This window comes from Ochotona princeps, chromosome 31 (assembly GCF_030435755.1).
Source record: "Ochotona princeps isolate mOchPri1 chromosome 31, mOchPri1.hap1, whole genome shotgun sequence".
Lineage (NCBI taxonomy): Eukaryota > Metazoa > Chordata > Mammalia > Lagomorpha > Ochotonidae > Ochotona > Ochotona princeps.
In genome coordinates, this window is record NC_080862.1 from 508,066 (window position 1) to 529,666 (window position 21,601).

General features: G+C 49.7%; 1 protein-coding gene across 2 annotated transcripts in view; it reads left to right on the forward strand.

Annotated features, from left to right (window-relative positions):
* Nucleotides 1-21,601, forward strand: part of ENTREP1 (endosomal transmembrane epsin interactor 1) — a 48,664-nt gene that overhangs the window by 18,336 nt on the left and 8,727 nt on the right. For both annotated transcript variants that reach the window (XM_004591839.2, XM_058657387.1), the window contains exons 3-6: nt 10,626-10,736; nt 15,202-15,330; nt 17,320-17,427; nt 17,527-17,660. In XM_004591839.2, the coding sequence (XP_004591896.2) occupies nt 10,626-10,736; nt 15,202-15,330; nt 17,320-17,427; nt 17,527-17,660 (482 nt within the window). The remainder of the gene's footprint in view (nt 1-10,625; nt 10,737-15,201; nt 15,331-17,319; nt 17,428-17,526; nt 17,661-21,601) is intronic.

Here is a 21,601-nt window from a genome sequence, read left to right on the forward strand (position 1 = left end):
CCACAGTGACTGCTACTTGTGTCTGCTGCATTCCACTTTGCTTTGGGTTTTCAAGTTTGCTCCACGTGGTAGGAGTGAGGCACATGTGAGGCTGGACTATATTCCAGTGTGTAGCAGATCTTATTAGGGGGTGTGGAGCAGCCTGGAGCTCTGAGAAGGGAGGACTTGGCTATGACCATTGCTGGGGCCTCTGACTCTGGTTGGAAGACACTTCTCAGGAGCTGTACTATTTCATGGCTGGGCAGCCTAAACTCTGACTTCAATTTGCTGAGCCCTGGGAAATTCTGAGCAGTAGGGAAAGGAAGCCAGTTAGAGAAGTGAGGATGGAAGCATGAACAGTAAGAATGAGTAGTGAGCCTGATGGTAAGACACCCCAATCCCCATGAGAGCACCTGGATTCAGGCCCTAACCTGCTGGTTAGACACCCCAGTCCCCGTGAGCAGCTTCCTGCTGTTGTACATCCCATGAAGCTGCAGGAGAAGGGAAGAACTTGGCTTCTGCCATCCACATGGGAGACTAGATTGAGTTCCTGGATGCTAAGTGCAAACCCAGCCCAGCCATGGCTGTTGCAAGCATTTATGGGGAGGACAAGCAGACGAAACCTCTCTCTCCATCCCACCCCTTCCTTTCTCCTGCCTCTCTGATCTTCAAATCCAGGTTGACTTTTGCCACTTATTCCCAAGGGGCAAAGCAGATCTGGTTGCTGACTGGTTCACTTCTTTAGAACAACCCATCTCATGTGTCACATGGCTTCCTATTTCTCTTGGAAGTCTGGTTGGATCCTTCCTCCTGGTTTTTATCCCCATTCCTCAATGAGAACCTGTGAATTTAGGGGTGCCAGGGCTGTCTGTATTGAATTCTAGAACCCGATAAATGGTCGCTGCCATCCCTTTCTCTGCTCAGTCTGATTTCCTGGCTCAGGCGAAGAGTCAGGTTTCTGAGAGGTGAAGTCCCTTGTGCTGGGAGCTCTGGCGAGAGCCAGTGAAGAGAACCCCAGGGAGGACAGAGTAGGGGGGCTTGGAGGTGCCCTTGTCTCTGTGTTTGCATCAAGAGTGAGTGAGTCCAGCTATCCTTCAGCTAGATCCTAAACTATGAACCAGTGCATCTCATTGTGCTGGAGAAAGGTAGAGACCTTTCCACCCTCAAAAGAGGAGAGGAAAGAAATGTTGCCATGAGGCTTGAAGTGTTTCATAAAGTCGGACGGAGACTAGCCCTCAAGGGAGTCAGGCTGGCTCTTGCACACTCGGAGGGGGAAGGAAGCCAGCCAGTTCTGCTCACATACAGCTGGGGCCTTGTGTTTGGCTGGTTGGCAAGGAGACCCGCTCTGGGTGATGATGCAGCTTTGCAGCTTCTGGAAACCTTTGAAAGGATGTCAAGGGAAGCCTTGGCAAGGGTTCTCAGGTCTGAGGACTAACAGTGCCCGTGGGAGCTCCTGGAAGACACTGTAGGTCCTGCGAGTGGGGGTGATCCTTGTGTTATGTTGGTTGTCATGGTGCTGGGTGGGCAATCCGAGCACTGGGTTCAGGCAGCTCTCTGCTGGTGGTGTTCTATCTTCAAGGTGTTTTTTTTTTTTCTTGTTCTGTTTTTTTATTTTCAGTTAACTTTGTTCTTCTTGTTTGTGTTCAAATGCCTCCCCACCCTGGGTGAACATTTAAAATGTCAAGCAGTAAGGAAGTGGTTGCATTCACTATCATGAGTCCTATGTTGGTCACTCCTCCCTGGGTTTGAACTTGGAGCCCAGGCCAGCCACCGAGGATATCCATGGTGGTCAGGTTGCCCAGGCCAGCCACATGGTGTTCCTGTTTCAGTGAGAGCTCTGAATCATGAGGACTGCTGCTTTGATCTTGCAACTACCCACCCACCCACCACCAACGCTCCTTCCTTTGAGACCACCGGGCAGCAGTCCTAACCCCTCCCCAGGAGTTCCCAGCAGGAGTGAGGGGAGGATCCATTGTGAAGCAAGTCTCCATGGGTGTCGTCCGTCCAGGGCCTGTCTGCATGTGTTCTGGAATACCAGTAAGAGGGATGCTAGCTGCGCGCACAGCACTTGTCAGAAAGAGCTGATTTCCTCTCATTTGCTTGTCATTTGTTGGTTATTATTATTCACCATTGTCTTGTTTTGGTGTCCTTGGTTCAGATTTCATGCCTCACTTGAGAAAATTGCATTCTGTCTTTAAAATTTATTTTTGAACAGTATCAAAATACTTCATTTGGAGGTAAAAAGAAACCCATAGCACTTAAATATTGATATTTTCATGAGAAATTAAAACAGGATTTTGTGGTTGGATTAGCTTTTTTTTTTTAGAAAATGATTTATTTATTTTTTATTGGAAACTCAGATTTACAGAAAGGAGAGACAGAGAGAAAGATATTCCATCTGCTGGTTCACTCCCCAAGTGGCCACAATAGCCAGAGCTGAGCTGATCTGAAGCCAGGAGCTCCTGCTGGGTCTTGCACGCAGCTGTTGGTATTTATGTAAATGCAGCACAGACGCATGCACAAAAAAATCACTGATACTGTTTCAAAAAATGTGATTTATGAAAACATGTAAAAAGGAACATTGCATGTGATAAATATGCTTAGTAGTTGAGGGACCCTTTTTTGAGCCTTCACAAAGCATTTCTTCAGACGGTTACATGTGTGGCCAAAGAGATGCAGTATGAGCTGAACCAGAGTAGGAGTTGTGTCCTGGTCTGTGTCCACCTGTGAGCATACCTGAGCATCTGGGAGAAGGCTAGTTAGGGCCTGTTGTGGGAACGGGAACTGGCCTCGGAAGGGAAGTTACAGGCTAGAGTGGAAATGGAAAGTGCATACAGTGGAAGTGAGAACCGTGCTGAGGTGGAAAGAGGTGGCCATGGCTTCTGACTTGGGTCTGTGAAAGCAGCAGGTATTTGGCACGGAGGTTGAGATGCCAGTTGGAATGCCCACATCTGCATCTGGGATACCTGGGCTGAGTCCCGACTCCTTGCTCATTCTGCTCCCTGGAGGCACCAGGTGATAGCTCACGCAGCCGGGCTGCTGCCACCTGTCGGGGAACCTCGCATTGTGTTCTGTAGTCCGAGGCCTTTGAGGAGTGAAGAAATGATAATAACTCCCCTGTCTCTCTGTCTTTACCACTCAAAGAAAGAAAAATAATTTTTAAACAAAACTGGTAAATTGATGAGTATATTTATTTATTCAGGAGAGATGTATTAAAGGTTTGCTGCACATCAGGCACTGTTGAGGGTGGTTTTAGGGATATTGTCTTTATTGTTGTTGTTGTTAATGGTTGGAACTGTCCTTTGAGGTAGTACTAAAGAGATTAAGTAATTTGTCTGTTATCCCTCAGTTAAGGAATGGGCTGACAATTGAGTACACATTCATCTAATCCCAAACCCTCAAACTCATGTCTCTTATTTAAGAGTTATATTATTTTTATCTGAAAGAGTTACACAGAGGACACACACACACACACACACACAGAGAGAGAGAGAGAGAGAGAGAGAGAGAGAGAGAGAGAGAGAGAGAGAGAGAGAGAGGTCTTCCATCTGCTGATTGACTCCCCAGATGGATGCAGTGGCCAGGGGCTTCTTTTGGTCTCCCACCTGGATGAAGGGGCCCAAGGATTTAGTCCATCCTCTGCTGCTTTCCCAGGTCTCATTCCACAGGGAGCTGGATTGCAAGTGGGACAGCCTGGACATAAACTAGCCCCATGTGGGATACCAGTGCTGCAGGCAAAGACTCAGCCCACTACTCCACCACATTGGTGCCCCTTTCCCTTCATTTTATGTATTAAGTTTGGTTTCCATTAAGTTATGTGTGTACCTAATCAGGCAGTGCTTCCAGCCTCAGTCTACAAAATTTTCTAAAGATGACCACTCTTGATCATTGCTTTTTAAAAAACTAATTGTGCAAAGATAACAATTTTACTTATATTGTAACACAGATTTAAGAGCTTACTTGTAAGTTCCCACCCTACCCCCAACTCTGCTTAGATTCCCTAACTGCTCTCCTCCCTTCCTTTTCCCTAGTTTTTACAGTCGCATACTTTTTCATTTAATAACCACAGGTTTAACACTCCATTAGGTAAAGATGGCAGCATGTGGCTAGTAGAAAATAATAGTGACACAGAACAAAATCAAACCCAGAAAGCCTACTCACCCTAGGTTGTAGACACAAAGGTTGTGCAGTGACCACATCCCAGTGTTGCTCTTGAACGTGTGGAGTACGCACAGTGACCACACCCTACAGTGTCGCCCTTAGACCTGTAGGGTTCATTTTGTACTCTGTGTCTTATTTATCACGGAGTAGAAAAAGCGTAGGATATTTGTCTTTTTGGGACTGGCTTGTTTCACTAAGCATAATGGTTTCTAGTTGAATCTAATCAGTTGCAAAAGACGAGATCTCACGCTGTCACATGGCTGAGCAGTATTTCATGGTGTGTGTCTGCTTATTTAGCTCTCATTCTTTATCTAGGTGTTCCCTGATGGATGTCTAGTTTGATTCCACATCTCGGCTGTTGTGAATTGAGCTGCTGTAAACATGGGAATATGGAGAACCCTCATGGATTTTCTTTCATTTGGGTAAATTCCCAGTAGTGGGATGGCTGGCTCATATGGTAGATCTATTTTCAGTTTTCAGGAATCAGTGACGTGAAATGCTTATGCTCAAGTCATCATTTTAAACAGATACATTTTTTAGCTACTTTCCCATAATGACTGGAACTGTTTATGTACTGAAATACATAGTGAGAGAGTGTCACACCTTGACTTGGGGCAAGGCGGAGTGCAAGTCCTCAGGCAGTAGGGAGAGGTCAGCCTATTTAGGGAATGAAGTCTTGTATCAAAAAAGTCACCGACAGTCCCAGACTGTGAGGGCATCGTTGTGTGGCAGGGCACATGGGGGCCCTTTACAGAGAGGAGGGAGCCAGGGGGGAGTGGTGTTGCCTGTGGACTGGCCCAGGCTTCCCTCACCCTTCTTCCCGGGTCACTTCTTTGAGTCTGGAATGAGCCACGGCTGCAGGAACAAGCGATCAGAGCCCAGTGAAAGGCGCGACCCTGAGCCCACCAGCTCAGGACCCTTTGCAGAGAGGCTGTGGGTGTGAGTGTGTGAAAGTGAAGTTAGCAGGGAAGTCAAATCCAGAGCGTGGAGATGTAGCCTGTGGTCAGCGACCTGGCTCACGGGCCCTGGAGCCGGCACCGTGCCCCTCGAAAGCACAGGGCAGGGCACGGCCTCCTGCTTTCTGTCTCCCGCCATCTCTCAGGATCTGAAGCACAGTGTCTAGGAGGACGTGTCTCTCTAAGAGCTGGGCTTCGTGAGCAGAAAAAGAAAAATGTTGGTTAAATGTGAGAAAAACCTTTGCAGAGAAGTTATGTCAGCCAGGCTCCAAGCAGGAAATGGGAGGCACAAAGGAATTATAACACAAGAGGCTAATAAAGGGACAATTCACGAAGGTATGTGCAGGTGCTGGATGGGGAAGCTGCTTTCCTTCGCTAAGCATGGGGTGGGGACAGGGAGCAGTGGCCAGATTTGGAAGTCAGTCACGGACAGAGAACCCCTGAGAGCCCCTGTAGCTTTCCCATGAGGGACTGAGGCTGCAGGGAAGGAGCCAGAGGAACACGTTACCAGCCTTCCTCTCCTCTTGCTCTGGGCCTTTGCCGTAACTTCGCCCAGGCAGAGCCCAGGTAGAGCCCGGGAGGCAGAGAAGCCAAGAGCTCTGGCTCCCTGGGTGGGGTAAAGGTTGCAGAAGGGCCAAGGAAGGACCTGGCTGGGCAAACAGGAGGCAGCCCGTGCCAACGTCAGTGGCCCGGCGTAGGCTGCTCCAAGGATTCCTCCTGGGGAGGTTTTAGCAGCAGTACACCTGCACATGATTCTTGCCATCTGAGTGTCCCCTCCAGCTGCCATAAACCAAACTGTGTCACAGTGAAGGAGAGAAAGGGTCGCGCCAGACTTAGTGGAAACTGGTCTTGCGCAATTCACTCTCTTATCAAGAGGCTCCCCTGTACAGAAAGTACCCGTTGTGAATCATGACACAACTGTTGGCTCTGTATTTTGAAGTTCATGAAGGACTTGCCTGTACATCATTTGTGTGGTTCTCATAGTGATCTTGATGGCGAGCAATACAGACCTGTTTAATGGTGAGAAAAGTGGATCTCATAGAGGTTGCCTAGGATACCACTCAAATATGTGAGAACCCTGAATTTGAATCAGGCTTTGCTTTGTGCAAAGTGATACTCAAATCACCTAAAATTAATTTTTAAAGCAAGAATTATAGCAATGTAAGAAATACAAAACTGTTCCTCCCCGGATATTGCTGAGTGGGCTGCATGACTGCTACCAGCTTATGGTTTGCTAACTTGTGTTTGAGGAGACACCGAGTAATGTTGAGGTGGAAATTGGCTCTCAAAAATCATGTCGTGGTAACCAGAGGAAAGCTGACCCCTGCAAACCCTAAGTTGCTGGACCCTTAAATCTGAGCCGCTGCTTTGAAGCTCAGTAACCCCAGGTCTGAGAGGTGCTGGAGACCAGAGCAGTTCAGGTGACTCTTTGACTTAAGCTGTAATTAGAAACATGCAGGTGTGCGTGGCTGGAGGGACAGTGTGTGGTGACTGCAGTCTGTGCTGTGGCCCAGGTCCCCATTCTGGAAGCTGTCACTCCCACTCCAGCTTAGAAGGGAACGCATGGCGCACCCTCTCTCTGGTTTGCAGTTCAGATCTTCTAGAAATCACCTTATTCATGGTGTGGTTTTATGCTCCTGCAGCCTGCCTGCCTTCTTCCTTCTTTTCCTTTCTTCCCTCCTTCATTCCTTCCTTTTCTTTCTTTCTTTTTATTATTTTATGATACAATTCCACAGGCTCTGGGATTTTCCTTACCCTCTCCCACAGTTCCCTCCGTCATTAATTTCCCCTGTATTATTACAGTAGTATAGTCCTTCCGAAGCAGTCGTGAGTCCATCGTTCTGCTGTGTATCTTGACATTGCGGGTACTGAAAGTGACAAAGAGTCCAGCCTGCTATTGCGAAGATACATTTAACAGTTTCATTGGGAGCCCATCTTGGATCTGGGAGTAGAGGTGCATACCATCACATCTGGATGTGACAGTCTCCATTACCGTTACTATACATTCCCTTAAATGCTTCCTCCCTCCCTCTTCCTTCCTCCCTTCCTTCTTTGTCTTTATAATTTATGTAGTGAAATCTCAGATCCTGTAAGTGTTTAGATAAAATCAATTGACAATTGGAATCACATAGTTGGCTGGTATTCAAGACTAGGCTTCGACTTGCATTATTTCCAAAAATCCCTTCATGTCACACCCCGGTTGCGCTCTGCCTGCCGCACCCCCTGCTCCCGGCGGGCAGTCACGGTTCCGATTCTGTGTGATCGTGAACCCTGAGAATTGAAGGCACACACCATCTTTCTTATCTCACTCATGTAATGCGTTTTTACTTTTTAGCTGTTTGTTGTTCTGTTTTAATTGTGTGTTTCTTCATATTACTCAAATATTCCTTTGTTGGAATATACTGCAATGTGGATCCAGCTGTGCTTCTTGCCGCTTTTAAAATAAAGCTTTAATGTCAGTATAGATTTACGAGGATGTAGTATGGAGAAGTTCCTTGTGCTCAGCACCAAGTGTCCCCCGTTGTTGATGTCTTTCATCGGTACAGTGCGTTTGTCACACTTTACGAGCCAGCACAGATACCTTGCTATCAAAGACCTGACTCTTACAGATCACCGTCATTTTATCAGTCTTTTTATTCTAGCGACCCCACCCAGGACACCGCTTACTTTTGGTGGTCTACGTTGGACTTTTGTGGTTTTGGCAAATTCTTAGGCTGGCTTTATTTCTAATGGCCTTGACAGGCAGATACACTGCTCGGGTATTTGGGAGACTGTATCTCATCCAGGCTTATGCGACGCCTCTCTCCTGATTAGACTGAGACGGTTAGGTGTTCAGGAGGGGAAGCGCACAGGCAAAGGCTGTCTGCACCGCATCTTCTCGAGGGCGCAGGGTGGGGACTGCTCTCACTGATGCTCACCTTGCTTGCCTGGTTGATGTAGCGTTCTTCAGATTTCTCCCCTGGAAAATTAGTCCTCCTTCCATACTGCGTTTGTTTCAAGATTTATTTATTTTTATTGGAAAGGCAGATATATACTCGGAGAGAGAGAGAGAGAGAGAGAGATCTTCTGTCCTCTAGTTCACTCCTCAAGTGGCCAGGTAAATCAGTTTCTGTCTGCTGGCTCACTTGCGCATCCAAGGCCCTCAAGGCCAGGGCTGGGCCAGACTTAAGGCATGAGTCAGGAGTTCAATCCAAGATTCCAGTGTGGGGCTGGAAGCTGCCCAGCTGAGCCATCTTTGCAGCCTCCCAGGGTGTGCCCTGCGAGCTGGCAGCAGGAGTAGAGCTGGGACTTGAAGTCAGACTCTCTGATTTGGAGTACAGATGGCATGCCTGGCAGTGTCCGCCTTGCACATGTTTTAATGTCGTTTTATTGTTGAGTTATTGTTTATCCTAGATACAGATTCTTTGTCAATAAATACATGAAAATGGCTTGTGCACTGATTATATTATTTTTGACAAGCTTGATTTAAGGTTTTTTCATTTTAAGATTTATTTTACTTTTGTTGCAAAGGCAGATATACAGAGAGGAGAAGAGGCAGAGAGGAAGATCTTCTGTCCAATGACTCACTCCCCAGGTGACCACAGTGGCCAGTGCTGTGCTGATCTGAAGCCGGGAGCCAGGAACTTCCCCCAGGTCTCCCACATGGGTGTAGGGTCCTGAGGCTTTGGGCCATCCTTGATTGCTTTCCCAGGCCACAAGCAGGGGGCTGGATGGAAAGCAGGGCCGCTGGGATTAGAACCGGCACCCATATGGGATCCCGGCGCATTCAATGCGAGGACTTTAGCTGCTAGGCTACCGCGCTGGGCCCTGGATTTACAGTTTTTTTGTTTTTGTTTTTTTTTGTTTTTTTTTAAGATTTATCTTTATTACAAAGTTAGATATACAGAGAGAGAGGAGGAGAGACAGAGAGGAAGATCTTCCATCCGATGATTCACTCCCCAAGTGAGCCGCAACGGGCCGATGCGTGCCGATCCGATGCCGGGAACCAGGAATCTCTTCCAGGTCTCCCATGCGGGTGCAGTGTCCCAATGCATTGGGCCGTCCTCAACTGCTTTCCCAGGCCACAAGCTGGGAGCTGGATGGGAAGTGGAGCTGCTGGGATTAGAACCGGCGTCCATATGGGATCCCGGGGCATTCAAGGCGAGGACTTTAGCCGCTAGGCCACGTCACCGGGCCCCTGGATTTACAGTTTTCATTGATGACATTTGGGGTCCCGTGTTGGCACCAAAGGGCTGCTCATTTTTGATTGTGAAGACTAAGGATGAGTCGACTGGCTTTAGGCCTTTCTTTTCAAGGCCTCTCATGCTGCACTAATGGAAAATCCAAAACAAGCAAGCAAGAAGTTCAAAGCTTGCCTGTGGTAACAGTGATTGTGTTGTTGGCCATGATGACAGCAGGTGTGTTGCCCCTTTGTGGAAGGAGCCCATGTGGGAAGATCCTGTTTGTGCCTTGACAAGACACCTTCCGTGTTTCCGGAGGCTTGGGAATGATCGAGAATGATCCAGTGTAGGGGGAAGGACTCAAGTCGAATCCTGAAAACCTGGGAGAACGGCCTGGGACGCGGCAGCTGCCGGTGGTTTCCCAAGGCTGATGACAGGCTGTGTGCAAATGGACAATCCAAGCACAGAAGCCAGGAAGGAAGTCCCCTTAGGAAAACTGGCAGCATGGCTTATTAAATATTGGCTCGTAAACGGGTCTGAGACTTGGACCAGCAAGAACGAGCCTTCCCCATGACACTTGCTGTGCTTGCCAGTCCCTCCAGGGTCCCAGCAGCTGAGCCGATGCCCGAGTCCAGCATTTGCTCTGTTTGCTCTTATGTAAGCGGTGAAGTCCTATTTTCATGACTGCAATTCTCACATCCAAAAACCCGAGTAGATTGTCCTTGGCCCTAAGTAAATACCAGCTTTCCCATTGGAAACTCTTGCTCATTAGGAGTAATGACCTCATTCAGAGAAAGTACCGCAGAAATTGTTGGAAAGATGTTTTGATTGTGTTCTGTGAATTTTGGAAGGGCTTGAGCTTTTGTTATTTTTACCTTTGGAGAAGAGTACGTGGAAGATGATGGTACGCATCGTCTTTAGAAGAGGAAAGACCCTGCTCGTTCTCGTTTGTCGGTTCTGGCTGCCCACGACCCTAGTACCCTGGCTTTGCTGGATTTCCAGCTTATGTAATAGAGCCCCTTATCTGCTGACTGCTACTGAGCCAGCAGAACTCAGGCTAAGCTGAGGCTGGCTCGAGGGGAAATAACCAGGGTTTAGTGTAATATGTGGGTAAAAGGTAAAAGATAAGAATTATTTGCAAAGAGGAGAAAAATGAAGTGCTTGAGATTGTTGGAAAGACGTAAGAGCCAGTGGCTCTTGTCATTGTGATTTAAGATTTCTGAGTGTGAAAAGACAGCCTGCACATAAAAGCCTGATTTTAACTTTAAAAAGGGTTTCCTCTTGAAGGAGAACCTGAGTTTTCATTTGGGTGAACCTGGCTGAGTACCTGCTTCTCATTTTCCTAACATCTCATCTCTTGCCATTGCAGGTCAATCTCTTTGTGCTGCTGTCTGTGGTCTGCGTCCTTCTGAACCTTGCTGGGTTTATTCTTGGCTGCCAAGGGGCCCAGTTTGTGTCCAGTGTGCCCAGGTGTGACCTGGTAAGCATTCCCAACGCATAGTGGGCAGCCGGCTGCAGGTGCTGGTCTGCCTGGCTCTCCTTGTGTTATTCATCCAGGTCCCAAGTGAAAATGAAACTCCAATTGGGGAAAAAAGGCAAATTGGGAAACTAAACAGAAGAGTCACCTGCTAGTTTGTGCTGAGGCAGGGAGCAGCCGGGATGACCCTGGAAGCACAGTTGCAGAGCACGGCCTGAGTGAGTGAATGGACTAGGCGTTTGCTGTCCGTTCCTGTCTTCCCTCACCAGAACGTGTGTCCCTAGCCTGTCACTTCGAATCCTTGGGGTCCTGATGCATGTCTCCCTGGAAAGTCAGGAAGAGTCACTGCCGTGTCCCTGGCAGCGGGGTCTGCTTTAGCCGTGTCCCTCACAGCGGGGTCTGCTTTAGCCGTGTCCCTCACAGCGGGGTCTGCTTTAGCCGTGTCCCTCACAGCGGGGTCTGCTTTAGCCGTGTCCCTCACAGCGGGGTCTGCTTTAGCCGTGTCCCTCACAGCGGGGTCTGCTTTAGCCATGTCCCTGGCAGCGGGATCCACTTTAGCCGTGTCCCTCACAGTGGGGTCTGCTTTAGCCGTGTCCCTCACAGCGGGGTCTGCTTTAGCCGTGTCCCTCACAGCGGGGTCTGCTTTAGCCGTGTCCCTCACAGCGGGGTCTGCTTTAGCCCTGTCCCTGGCAGTGGGATCCACTTTAGCAGGCTGTACTCCGCAGGTGATTTTCAGCTTTTGGAACTGAAGAATGGGGATGACAAGTGGTGGACCTTTACCATTCTGACTATTAAAAAGCAAATTTAATGGGGGACCCTGCACATGATGTAACTTACCAACCTTATCCTTGTTTTGATGTACATTTCAGCAGTGTCAAGGTCTTTCCTGTTGCCACGTATCTAGCACTGGAATCCTTCATCTGGCCAAAGTGAAGCTCTGTGATCATTGATTCCCACCTCCCATGACCCTGACCCACCACTCCACTTGCTGTTTCTGTGTGTTTGCTCTCTTTCCTCAGTGCAACACCACCTGCCTTCTTGTCATTGCCGCGCCTGGCATAGTGTGTTCGTCTGTGTTGTAGCGAGGGTCAGCATTCCTCCCGTGGGAAAGCCTTGAAGCACTCTGTTCCGGGCACCTGTGCTGTGTTTTGCTTATCTCTGCAGCCGTCCCCGCCCCCTGGGGCGTCTACCTTTCCCTATGTGCAAGTCTCTCTCTCTTCTAGGCTTTGCTGTCAGAGCTGTTGGGTAAATATTCAGGTGTGGACTTTGCAGTAACAGATATCCTGCCATGGCACTAAGCAGAGGAAATGAACCTTGGGGCTGTGGTGTAGAATTAAGCCAGCGTTATTCCTGCAGCCCATCTCAGGGGTCAGTGCGAGTCATGGCTACTCTGCTGATCTGCTGGCTCCAGGGCTGGGGCCCCTCTCACCCATGCAGAAGAACAGAGGGGCTCCGGAGGGCGGGAGGAGCCCCGGGCCCTGGGCCTCAGTCCGGCCCGGTCCTGACCGCTGTGAGCTCTGGAGGAGGAAGGCATCTTCACCTCTTTTTTACTCTTTCAAGTAAATGAAAATAAAACAAATAAACCTTGACAGAAAGAAGAAGAAATGGGTTCTTTGGAAGTTGCAGTACATCCCATCTAGAAGCTAGTAGGATGCCAGGCAAAACCGTCCGGTCTCCAAGAGAGCTGTGCTAGAACCCTTTGAAATCTGTGGCCATCTTGAAAGGGACTGACCAGAACCTGTTGTTCATTCAAACATTCTTTAAGAAGGCTTTCATTTTGTTCTCCAGTTGCTTATTAACCTGAAATTATGGAATCATACAGCCTTCTGATTTTTAAAATTAATTAATTTTTTATTGGTAAGTCAGATATACAGAGAGGAGGAGAGACACGGAGGAAGATCTTCTATTCATTGATTCACTCCCCTAGCTGTCACAGTGGCTGTGGCTACACCAGTGTGCAGCCAGGAGCCAGGAGCCTCTTCCAGGTCTTCCACACTGGTGTAGGGTCCCAAGGCTTTGGGCCGTCCTCGACTGCTTTCCCAGGCCACAGGCAGGGAGCTGGATGGGGAGTGGGGCTGCCGGGATTAGAATGTGGAGCGTGCAAGGCAAGGACTTTAGCCACTAAGCTGCCACACCGGGCCCAACATTCTGGTTTTTAAGGCCACTTCTGAATGGCCTTTGTCCTCCACTTCACTGGAGCAGCTCATAGTCCTTGTAGTTGAGCCAAAGCTCACCTGCTGTAACCCCAGGCTCCTGCCCTGCTTGAATCAATGCCATCTCTCCACCAGAATGCCTTTCCTCTCACTTCTCTGTCGTCCAAAGGCCCAAGACTGGCTCCTTCAGGAAATAGCCTGGAACTCCAGGGATGTCTAACCATAATCTAATTTAGACTGAGACCAACATTTACCCACCTGGCATATATTGTCGTTCAGACCAGCACCCTCCAAAGGATGCAGGTAGCTGACATTTCCATGGGAATCTGGTGGCCCCAGAGAGACAGCCATGCATGTAGTACCACGTGGGAAGGGAATGCTTTGTAAGATGACGCTTGGTGAGATTGCAGGGAAGAGGAGTTCCCGGGCTTGGGGTCGAGATCCGCCCCGTGGATAAGGTGCAGACACTGCGCTGCTGCTAGTAACGAGTGTGTTGGTGTTCAGACAGGAACTTCTCAGCTGGAGGCTCAAAGAGCCACCTGCTGCACGTGGCCCAGGGGAAGAGCTAGTACTGAGAGGAGCAGAGAGATGTGCCATTGATCCTTGCGGGGACAGAAAAGGAGAGGAAGTTCTCTCTTGCCCGACGCAGGCTTGGCTCAGTGGCCGCAGTGGTAGAAACTGAAGCTGGTGTAGAGAGATGAGAAAAAAGCAGAGTTCATGTCACACTGTGGTGTCCTGGTGCACCCTTCCAGTGTGACTTCCGATGAGAGTCCAGAGAGCACCATCGGAGGCAGAAGTCCAAGTGGGAACCCCTCACGTGACTGCGGTAGCCGAGCGGAGGGGCTGGGGGGGTTTACCCGGGGACGTGTGCTCCACAGCTTGGGTCACAGCTTGGGTCGCAGCTTGGGTCACACAGGTGTGTGTATTCATCAGGATGCCTGAATGGGACAGCGAAGATTCGTGCATGTGAATTTCATGTGTTGCATTTTCCTTCTAAAGAATCCCCTCCCCGGATGTTTCATAATCCAGTAGTGGAATTTAGTTTTTTTTTATAGTGTCCTTGCAGCTTGGATTACAAGGAATGTTTTCTCCTAATTTGGAGAACACCATGAAGTCTTTTCTTCTAATTAGAGATTAAGAATCTTAATTCGGTAAGAACCACTCCCCATAAAGCTAGCACTGTGGATGCTTTGTTGTTGAAAACCTCAGTGAAGTTAGAACTGCCTAACTGATTTAACAATTAGTGAAAAGGGAAGAGCTTTTCCTTTTAAGCAAAGCAGAGTGGTCCACTTGCATAGCTCAAGTCACAAAGCGACTTCGGAAAGATCCTGTAACCCCTAAGTTCTGAGTTGTCTACCTGACGAGGAAAATTTGAAAAGTGACTGAAAGTTTGCCAGGCATCTCATTAAAAATATACAAATTACTCGTTAATTCTTGCCTCCGATGCACTGGTGGGCAGCTATGACTGTGCTGGAGTTGGAGAAGTGGGAGGCTCACAGGAGTGGGGATCCTTTCCTCTGAGTGTTTATAACATCATCTGCAGGTCACACAGAGTGTCAGCTTGACTCCCAGCCTGTCTAGACATGCTCAACTCTGCCTCCTGTGTGCACTTGCTGCAGCAGGGCAGACCAAGGGGCGTCGCGGGCCTTCTGCGGCCTGTGAGCTGGCCGGCCCCTGGGTCTGCAGGCTCACAGGTTGCTGGGTGACTGCCCAATTCAGGCATGTTCTTAGCGACATTTGGCGTGGAGTTCAGCGCGGTCATTATAATCTAAAGCGATCACCAGAGAAGCTTTCAATGAGGGTTGCCGGCTTGGGCAAGTAAAAGCACAGGACATCTGGTTAAACTTGAATTTAACATATAAATAGCTCAAAATCTTTGATTACAAATTTGGTTTGGTTTATGCAATGTTTGGGACATACTTATATTTTAAACGTGAACTCTTCTCCTGAATTCATCCTATGTTTTATCTGCCAGCCCTGGTATGTGTGCCACCACGCCGTTGGCGTGTGCTTGCTCTCTGGCAGCACTCTGATGGCCTCGTGGAGGCAGCAGGTGTTCCCGTCACCTGCTCACGGGGCGGTCACGAGCAGAGCCCCTGTGCCGTGCAGCAGAAGGGAAGCATAGAGACGTGACCTTTGTTGAGCCGCTGCAGGTTTGGGCTTGGTGATTTCTGCGCATGCCCTACACTGCGATTTACTGAGACAGGCACTGCTAATGTGTAACCCGGCCACATCTCATTCTGAGGATTGATGTTCTGAGGTGTAGATTGTTCCCCTTCATTGTTAAAATATTGTTTTTCCTTTTTCCCTTTAAGGTGGACTTAGGGGAAGGCAAAATTTGCTTCTGTTGTGAAGAATTTCAACCAGCCAAATGCACAGACAAAGAAAATGCCTTGAAACTCTTTCCAGTTCAGCCTTGCAGCGCAGTCCATCTTCTGCTTAAGGTACCCGAGTACTGCAGTACTCCACTGGTGCCAGCCCACGCCGGCACACCACGGAGGCCCCAGGAAGGCACAGTCACGTGGAACCCTGCTGTTCAGCTGTGTCTCGCACTGCCGAGAATAGACACGAGCGACTCAGAGACAGGGAGAGAGTGTGGGACGAAGCACAGATCACTGTGTGTCGGACATTGCTGTGGCTCACTGTGCTGAGAACTGAGAGTAACAGTGGGGAGGAGCTCGTGTGTGGCCGTGCACTTGTGCAGACCTGGGGGCACGTTGTTGTGTAGTTCCATGGTCTGACACACATCTGTGCGTGCACACACACACACCACAGGTTGTGGAAATCTTTTAAACTGCATATGCCTTGGTCCTTGATTTGCTGCTGGTTTGTAGGTCTTAGTGGCCAGTCTGGGCTCTAGAGTGTGGCCATTCTCCAATGACTCAGAAGAGATGTGGACCAAATAATACCAATGAGATTCTGGCACTTTCTCTCTCACAGAGCAACCCCTGTAATAAGTCAGAGATTTAAAAATCAAACACATGATCATAGGTGAAGTGAAATACATCCTCAACCTTTGCTGGGAACTTGACTGAAAGTCGTGTCCTCGCGTTAGGGCCTTGAGCTCCTGGGGACACAATCGGGTGCATGACTGTGGAGGCGCACGCTCCTGGCTCTCTGCGTTTCTGTCTCTGTTTGGGAATTGTTATTTGCGGGGAGGAGGATGCGCTAAGCAGAGAAAGAACTAGTCAGAGCTGCCAGCTGTAGATTCTGCGGCACGTAGAAAATGGACTGCTGGCTGTGGCTTTGGAAGTCTCGATAGCTGAGTCACCCCCAAAACCTCGCTAAGCTGGGACTTCATTTGGGGAAAGCCCCACTAAGGAGAGAAGTTGTCTTTGTTGCTGTTACTGAGATGTGTGTTTAGAGGAAAGAGGTCCTTTTCCACTCCGACTAGCCTGGCCCCTGCTGTGTCCTAGTTGGGTGCTTGGGCAACCACCATGCCCCTGAAATAGATTCTGTGGCCACACTGAGCAGTATCTATTTTGGTGGGATGCTGGGGATCGCCACCCCTGGTGACATCAACGACCTGACTGATCTCCTGGAGGGAATGGTTGTAGAAAGTGCTCGGATGCTGGCCACCAGAAGTACAGTTGTCCCTTGGTATCTGCCTCATTCATCCGAGGGCCCCATTGGGATACCAGAATCTTCCAAGACTAAAGCCCCTTTGTAGAGATGAGATGCTGTTGGCCTGTTACCTGTGCGTATCTGTCCAGAGACTAAATCATGTCTAGGTTACTTACAATATCAAACACAATGCGAATGCCATGTCGGTAGTGGTTATACTGCATTGTTAGGGAGTGGTGACAAGGAAAGATAATGCGTGTGTTTAGCACACATGCATATTTTAAAAAGATTTATTTGTATTGGAAAGACAGATTTACAGAGAGAAGGAGAGAGAGAGACAAAGATCTTCCATCCACTGAATCCTCTCCAAATGGCTGCAATGGCTGGAGCTGAGTTGATCCAAAGCCAGGAGCCAAGAGTTTCTTCCAGGTCTCCCACTTGGCATGGGTATGGGGTCCCCAGTCTTTAGGCCATCCTCCACTTCTTTTCCCAGGTCACAAGCAGGGAGCTGGATGGGAATTCCGGTGCTCACAGGTGGAGGATTAGCCAGTTGAGCCATCTTGCCAGCCTGTATTAAAAAAGTTTGATGAGCTGTGATTGACAGTATGCAGGATATGGAATCCAGCATGCACATGTGAATCCCAGGTGCTGCTCAGATGAGTTTACAGTGAAGAAGGACATACTCCTGCTCAGGATCAGAAGAGCCAGCATGGGCATTGGCGCTTTGCCTGAGCTGCACACCCTAACTCCTGGGCTTTCTCCTGAGCGTGGCTTCCTGGAATGCTATGATTCCTCCCCCTGGCTTTGTGTGTAGCACAGTCCACTCTTCTGCATGGAAGGTCTCAGGGTGTCCCTACTGCCTTTTGCAGAAAGTCCTTTTCGCCCTGTGTGCCCTGAACGCCCTCACCACCACCGTCTGCCTGGTGGCTGCTGCCCTGCGCTACCTCCAGATCTTTGCCACCAGGCGATCCTGCATTGTGAGTCCCAGCCAGGACCCCGGGGGTGGGGGCGGGGAGCCTGGCGTTCTCCCCCTTGGGTGTGAGAGCTGTGTGCTAACTGGGGTGCTCTTTGAGCAGGATGAGTCCCAGATTTCCACAGAGGAGTTGGAAGAGCATGGGCGGATCCCGGACCCGGAGGACTTCGTGCCGCCGGTGCCTCCGCCCTCCTACTTCGCCACATTTTACTCCTGCACACCTCGGCTGAACCGCAGGTACGTTCCGCTGCTGCCCTGGGAGTCACAGTAGGAGCTCCAAGCTTCACCACTGTCTAGACTGATCGTGGCTGCCAGGGTTTCCTAATCTCTTTCTGCCATTTTTTTTTTTTTTTTTGCCTGATAAAGCAGATAAATGCAAGGAAAAGTCAAACCTTGAACTAAAGATATACCTTTTCAATTTCAATTAGCTTCTTAGGAAAAAAAAACAAATGACACCAGGGAGATAACAGCTGTAATTTGACATGATTGAGAATCCCCGTTACCCTGGCAACGCTCCCAGCCAGGCTAAATCGATGTTTCATTATAACACCATCGGCAGCTCTGAAGGGTTGTGAAAGTCTTCCAAGCCATTAAGAAAAGATTAATTATTAATTGCATCTTCCTGGTCTGGGAAACACAGCCTTTTCAAATGCTAGCTCAATGTTTGTTTCTGTAAGCTCTGAAATTACTATTTGTAGAATGAAATATTGCAAAAGTTATTCTGGTTGTTAGTGACTTCTGTGTTGAACCTCTGTAAAGAATGACTCCGTTAATTCGTCCAACAAATAGATGTCCCCGCTCCTCTGCTGCTTCCTGCTTGCTCTGCCAAGTTATTGAAATCCAAAGTGAGTCAGCCCTGCTTCCTCCCTCCCACTGAGCAAGCACGCTGCTTGGGTCTGGAGGGATGGAAGAGGGCTCCAGAGAAAGGTCTGGATCTGGTTAGACTGCAGCGGGGAGGTGCATCAGGCAGGGATGGCTTGCTGTAAGAAGTGATAGGAAGCTGGGTGTCAGGGTGAGCAGTCCTATAGACTGAGTCCCACAGAAATGCCAGTCCCTTTTATTGATGGGGCCAGATGTTTCTGTTTTGTAATCTCTATGTCACATACAGAGGGTCACTACATTGGCTGTGAGTTTATGGTTTGGGGAGAGCAGTTTTCTGTTGTCAGGGCTGGTGTGTGTGTGTGTACACCTTGGAGATAGCTCCTCCCAGAAGCCCTTGGTGTCTCTTGAGTCCTGCTGGATCTCCTGTCTTGCTCTGTACCCTGCCACATCCACCTGCCCAGACAGAAGCAAGATGGCCATAAGGCAGAGCGCGTGGCAGTGGGAGGCGGGAAGGGGGAGAGGTTGGGTAGGAGTTACTGATGACCTGGGATGGGCGCTGTGGGGACAGCTCAGCTTCTCTGTTGTACAGGGAGGGGCCATGGGCTGGAATGTCTTCCTTAATTTTTCAGGATAACAGCCATAGGTTAGCAAGCCCAAGAGCCAGAGTGCTCACCAGCTCTGAGTTTCCTGGGGCACACTCTCTGGCTGTGTGTGGAAGGTGTCACAGGGTGGCAGGATTGGTTATTAGAGAAACAGCCTCTTCAGAGTTCCTTGGCTGGTGAGCTTGTGGCCGGGCATTGGTTGACCTAAGAGGAGGCAACAGACAGATTTAATTTCCTGCAGTTGCAGAAAGGGAAAGTGACTCATGTGGATTTCGGAGTGGAGCTGCCCAGATGCCCCACCCAGCAGACTCCCCGACCTTGCTTTCTCCTCTCCTGTCCCCCTCTCTGCTTCGCCACAGTCCTGTTCAACCTATGTTGCTCCTACACTTTGGAGATCTGGGTCCCTGTGAGTGCTGGGAGAGCCCCTGGGCAAATCCAGGCCAGATTCTCCTCCACGGAGTTACCATCAGACCCCTCCAGAGGGAAGGTTCTGGGGGAGAAGGAACACTGACCAGGATAAGGTGCCAGCTTGGAGCCTTGGACGAGGCCGCCAAGCAGCAAGCCCCCTGACTGAGTGAGGCCCCCCGCCCAGACCAGAGTGCAGTCTGCTGTGTTTAAGAAGACCACACAGCCCGTGGAGGTATTTGTGCATGTGCCCAACTCCGCTCGGTGTCACAACAAAGTCGCTTTGATGGCCCTGGCTGTGTAACGCATCGGTCGGCCCCTCTGCTGCCCCCAGCCAGGCTAGTGTGCACCTGCGTGTTGGTGCCAGGGGCCCGGCAGTTCCTCGCATGTCCACCCAGCCCAGGCTCCCTGGAGGTGGCAGGACCTCTAGAAGAGGCTTATTTACTGACCGTCTATAAATACAAGCCCTGCAGGCATCTCCTTGAGAAAGACCTGCTCAAGTTACGCAAGTGGCATACAGAAGGCTGGTTGGCTGCAGTCAAGGCTTCCCGCTGACCTGGCTGTAGGCCCATGAAGGGCTGGCACGCCCCTCTCCACTGCTCCCCAAGCTCAGACTCAGCCTGGGATAGGAATCCACAAGCCTCCATGCAGCCAGGAGCCAGAGACAGCTTTATAGTCGACACACAAGGACCATGTTTTGGTCAGAGGCATGTCAGCTGTGGCATCACCCTTGGGTGAACTGCCAAGGCCTATTTGCAGCATTAAATTAGAACATTTTTTGCAGCATCTGTTTGCATTAAACCCTTCCTTAGTGTTCATAAGTGTGAGCCTGTCAAGGCTTCCTGGAGACCTTGTGATGATCTTCGAGAATCCCAGGCCCTGCACCCACAGCGGGGCCTTGCAGAAGACGGAGAGGCAGGTCTCCGACCGTTCACCTGTGTTACGATGTCGCTGTTGGGAGCACTATTATGAGACAGTGGACATACGAAACCTGATGATAAATCTTGGATTCTTGGCTTAGTCCATTTGTCCAACTGGATGCCATAGTTCTGGAGCCTGGGAAGTTCATGGTCATGGGGCTGATGGGCTTGGTCTCTGGCTGCAAGGTGCTGCCTTACTGCTGGGGCTCCAGAGGGGAGGAGTGCTGAGTGCTCCTGGGAGAAGCCGCTCCCAGCAGGCCGTCTTCACAAGGAGGAGCCCTTCTTAGGGCAGAGCCCTAGGACCTGAGCACCTGCTGAGAACGCCACCTCCCAGCACCTGGGTTTGGGGGGCACATTCAGACCTCAGCAACCATGCTCATATGCAAGACACTCTTGGGGTAGCCACTATTTTAAAGAATATTTAGCTTTGAATCTTACCCCCAGATTTCCTTCCCTTCCCTTCCCTTCCCTTCCCTTCCCTTCCCTTCCCTTCCCTTCCCTTCCCTTCCCTTCCCAGATTTAAAAAAAAAATGTAATTGAAAAGACAGACTTGACTTTGGTTGGAAGGAAACCCCTTGGACAAGTCCTGTTCTTAGGGGTGCTATGGCTCAGTAGGGTTTGTCCATCCAAAACTTACTGCAGTTGGATTGTCTTGGTGGTGCTGGGTGTAGGTGCCCCTGCCCCGGGGCTGGCTGGTGATGCTGGGTAGAGGTGCCCCCTGCCCCAGGGCTGCTGGATCACTTAGAGGGCTCTGTTCCTTTCTTTGGAGATTGGACTTATTCTGGCAGGACTGGATGAAGGACCCCATGGTGTATTGTGGTAACACGATGCTGCTCTCATGCTTAGCCACACGCTGTCTCTTGCTCTTCAGCCACTGCCACTCTGGATTCCACAGTGTGAGCCCAGTTCAGCTCCATTTTTCCTAGATCAGCCAGTCCCAGGCATTTTGTGAAAGCAGCAGTGAACAAACCAAGGCAGAGGAGCCTGTGTCTTTCCTGCTGTTTGTGCCAGGTTCCACTCCTCCGCCCAGCCATCCCCTGATGCCACATCTCCTTGGGCCAGGCCTCCCTGTGCCCTGTGCTGAGCTGAGCTGATGAGTAGGTACAGGATGAGGCAGCACGGCTTGCCTACATTCTCCGTCGGGCTGCCCGAGGCTCATTTTCTAACCCAGAATTCTAGAAGTCTTACTGTTAGGAAGAAAGACCACCACACTCTTTCAACTGTTTCCCTCCACCAGGCACATTCTGCAGTGGGCGTAGACTGACTAGCAGTTAGAGCTTCAGTCCCCTGCTTGTGTCTGACCCGAGACTCTGGCGCTTTCGGCTCTTCCTGCTTCGTACCTCAAGAACACTTGCTATACTTTTGCTATTAAATCATGTATGTATTTTCATTCTCTAGAGCTCCACAGACCAAATAATTTTCTGACTTT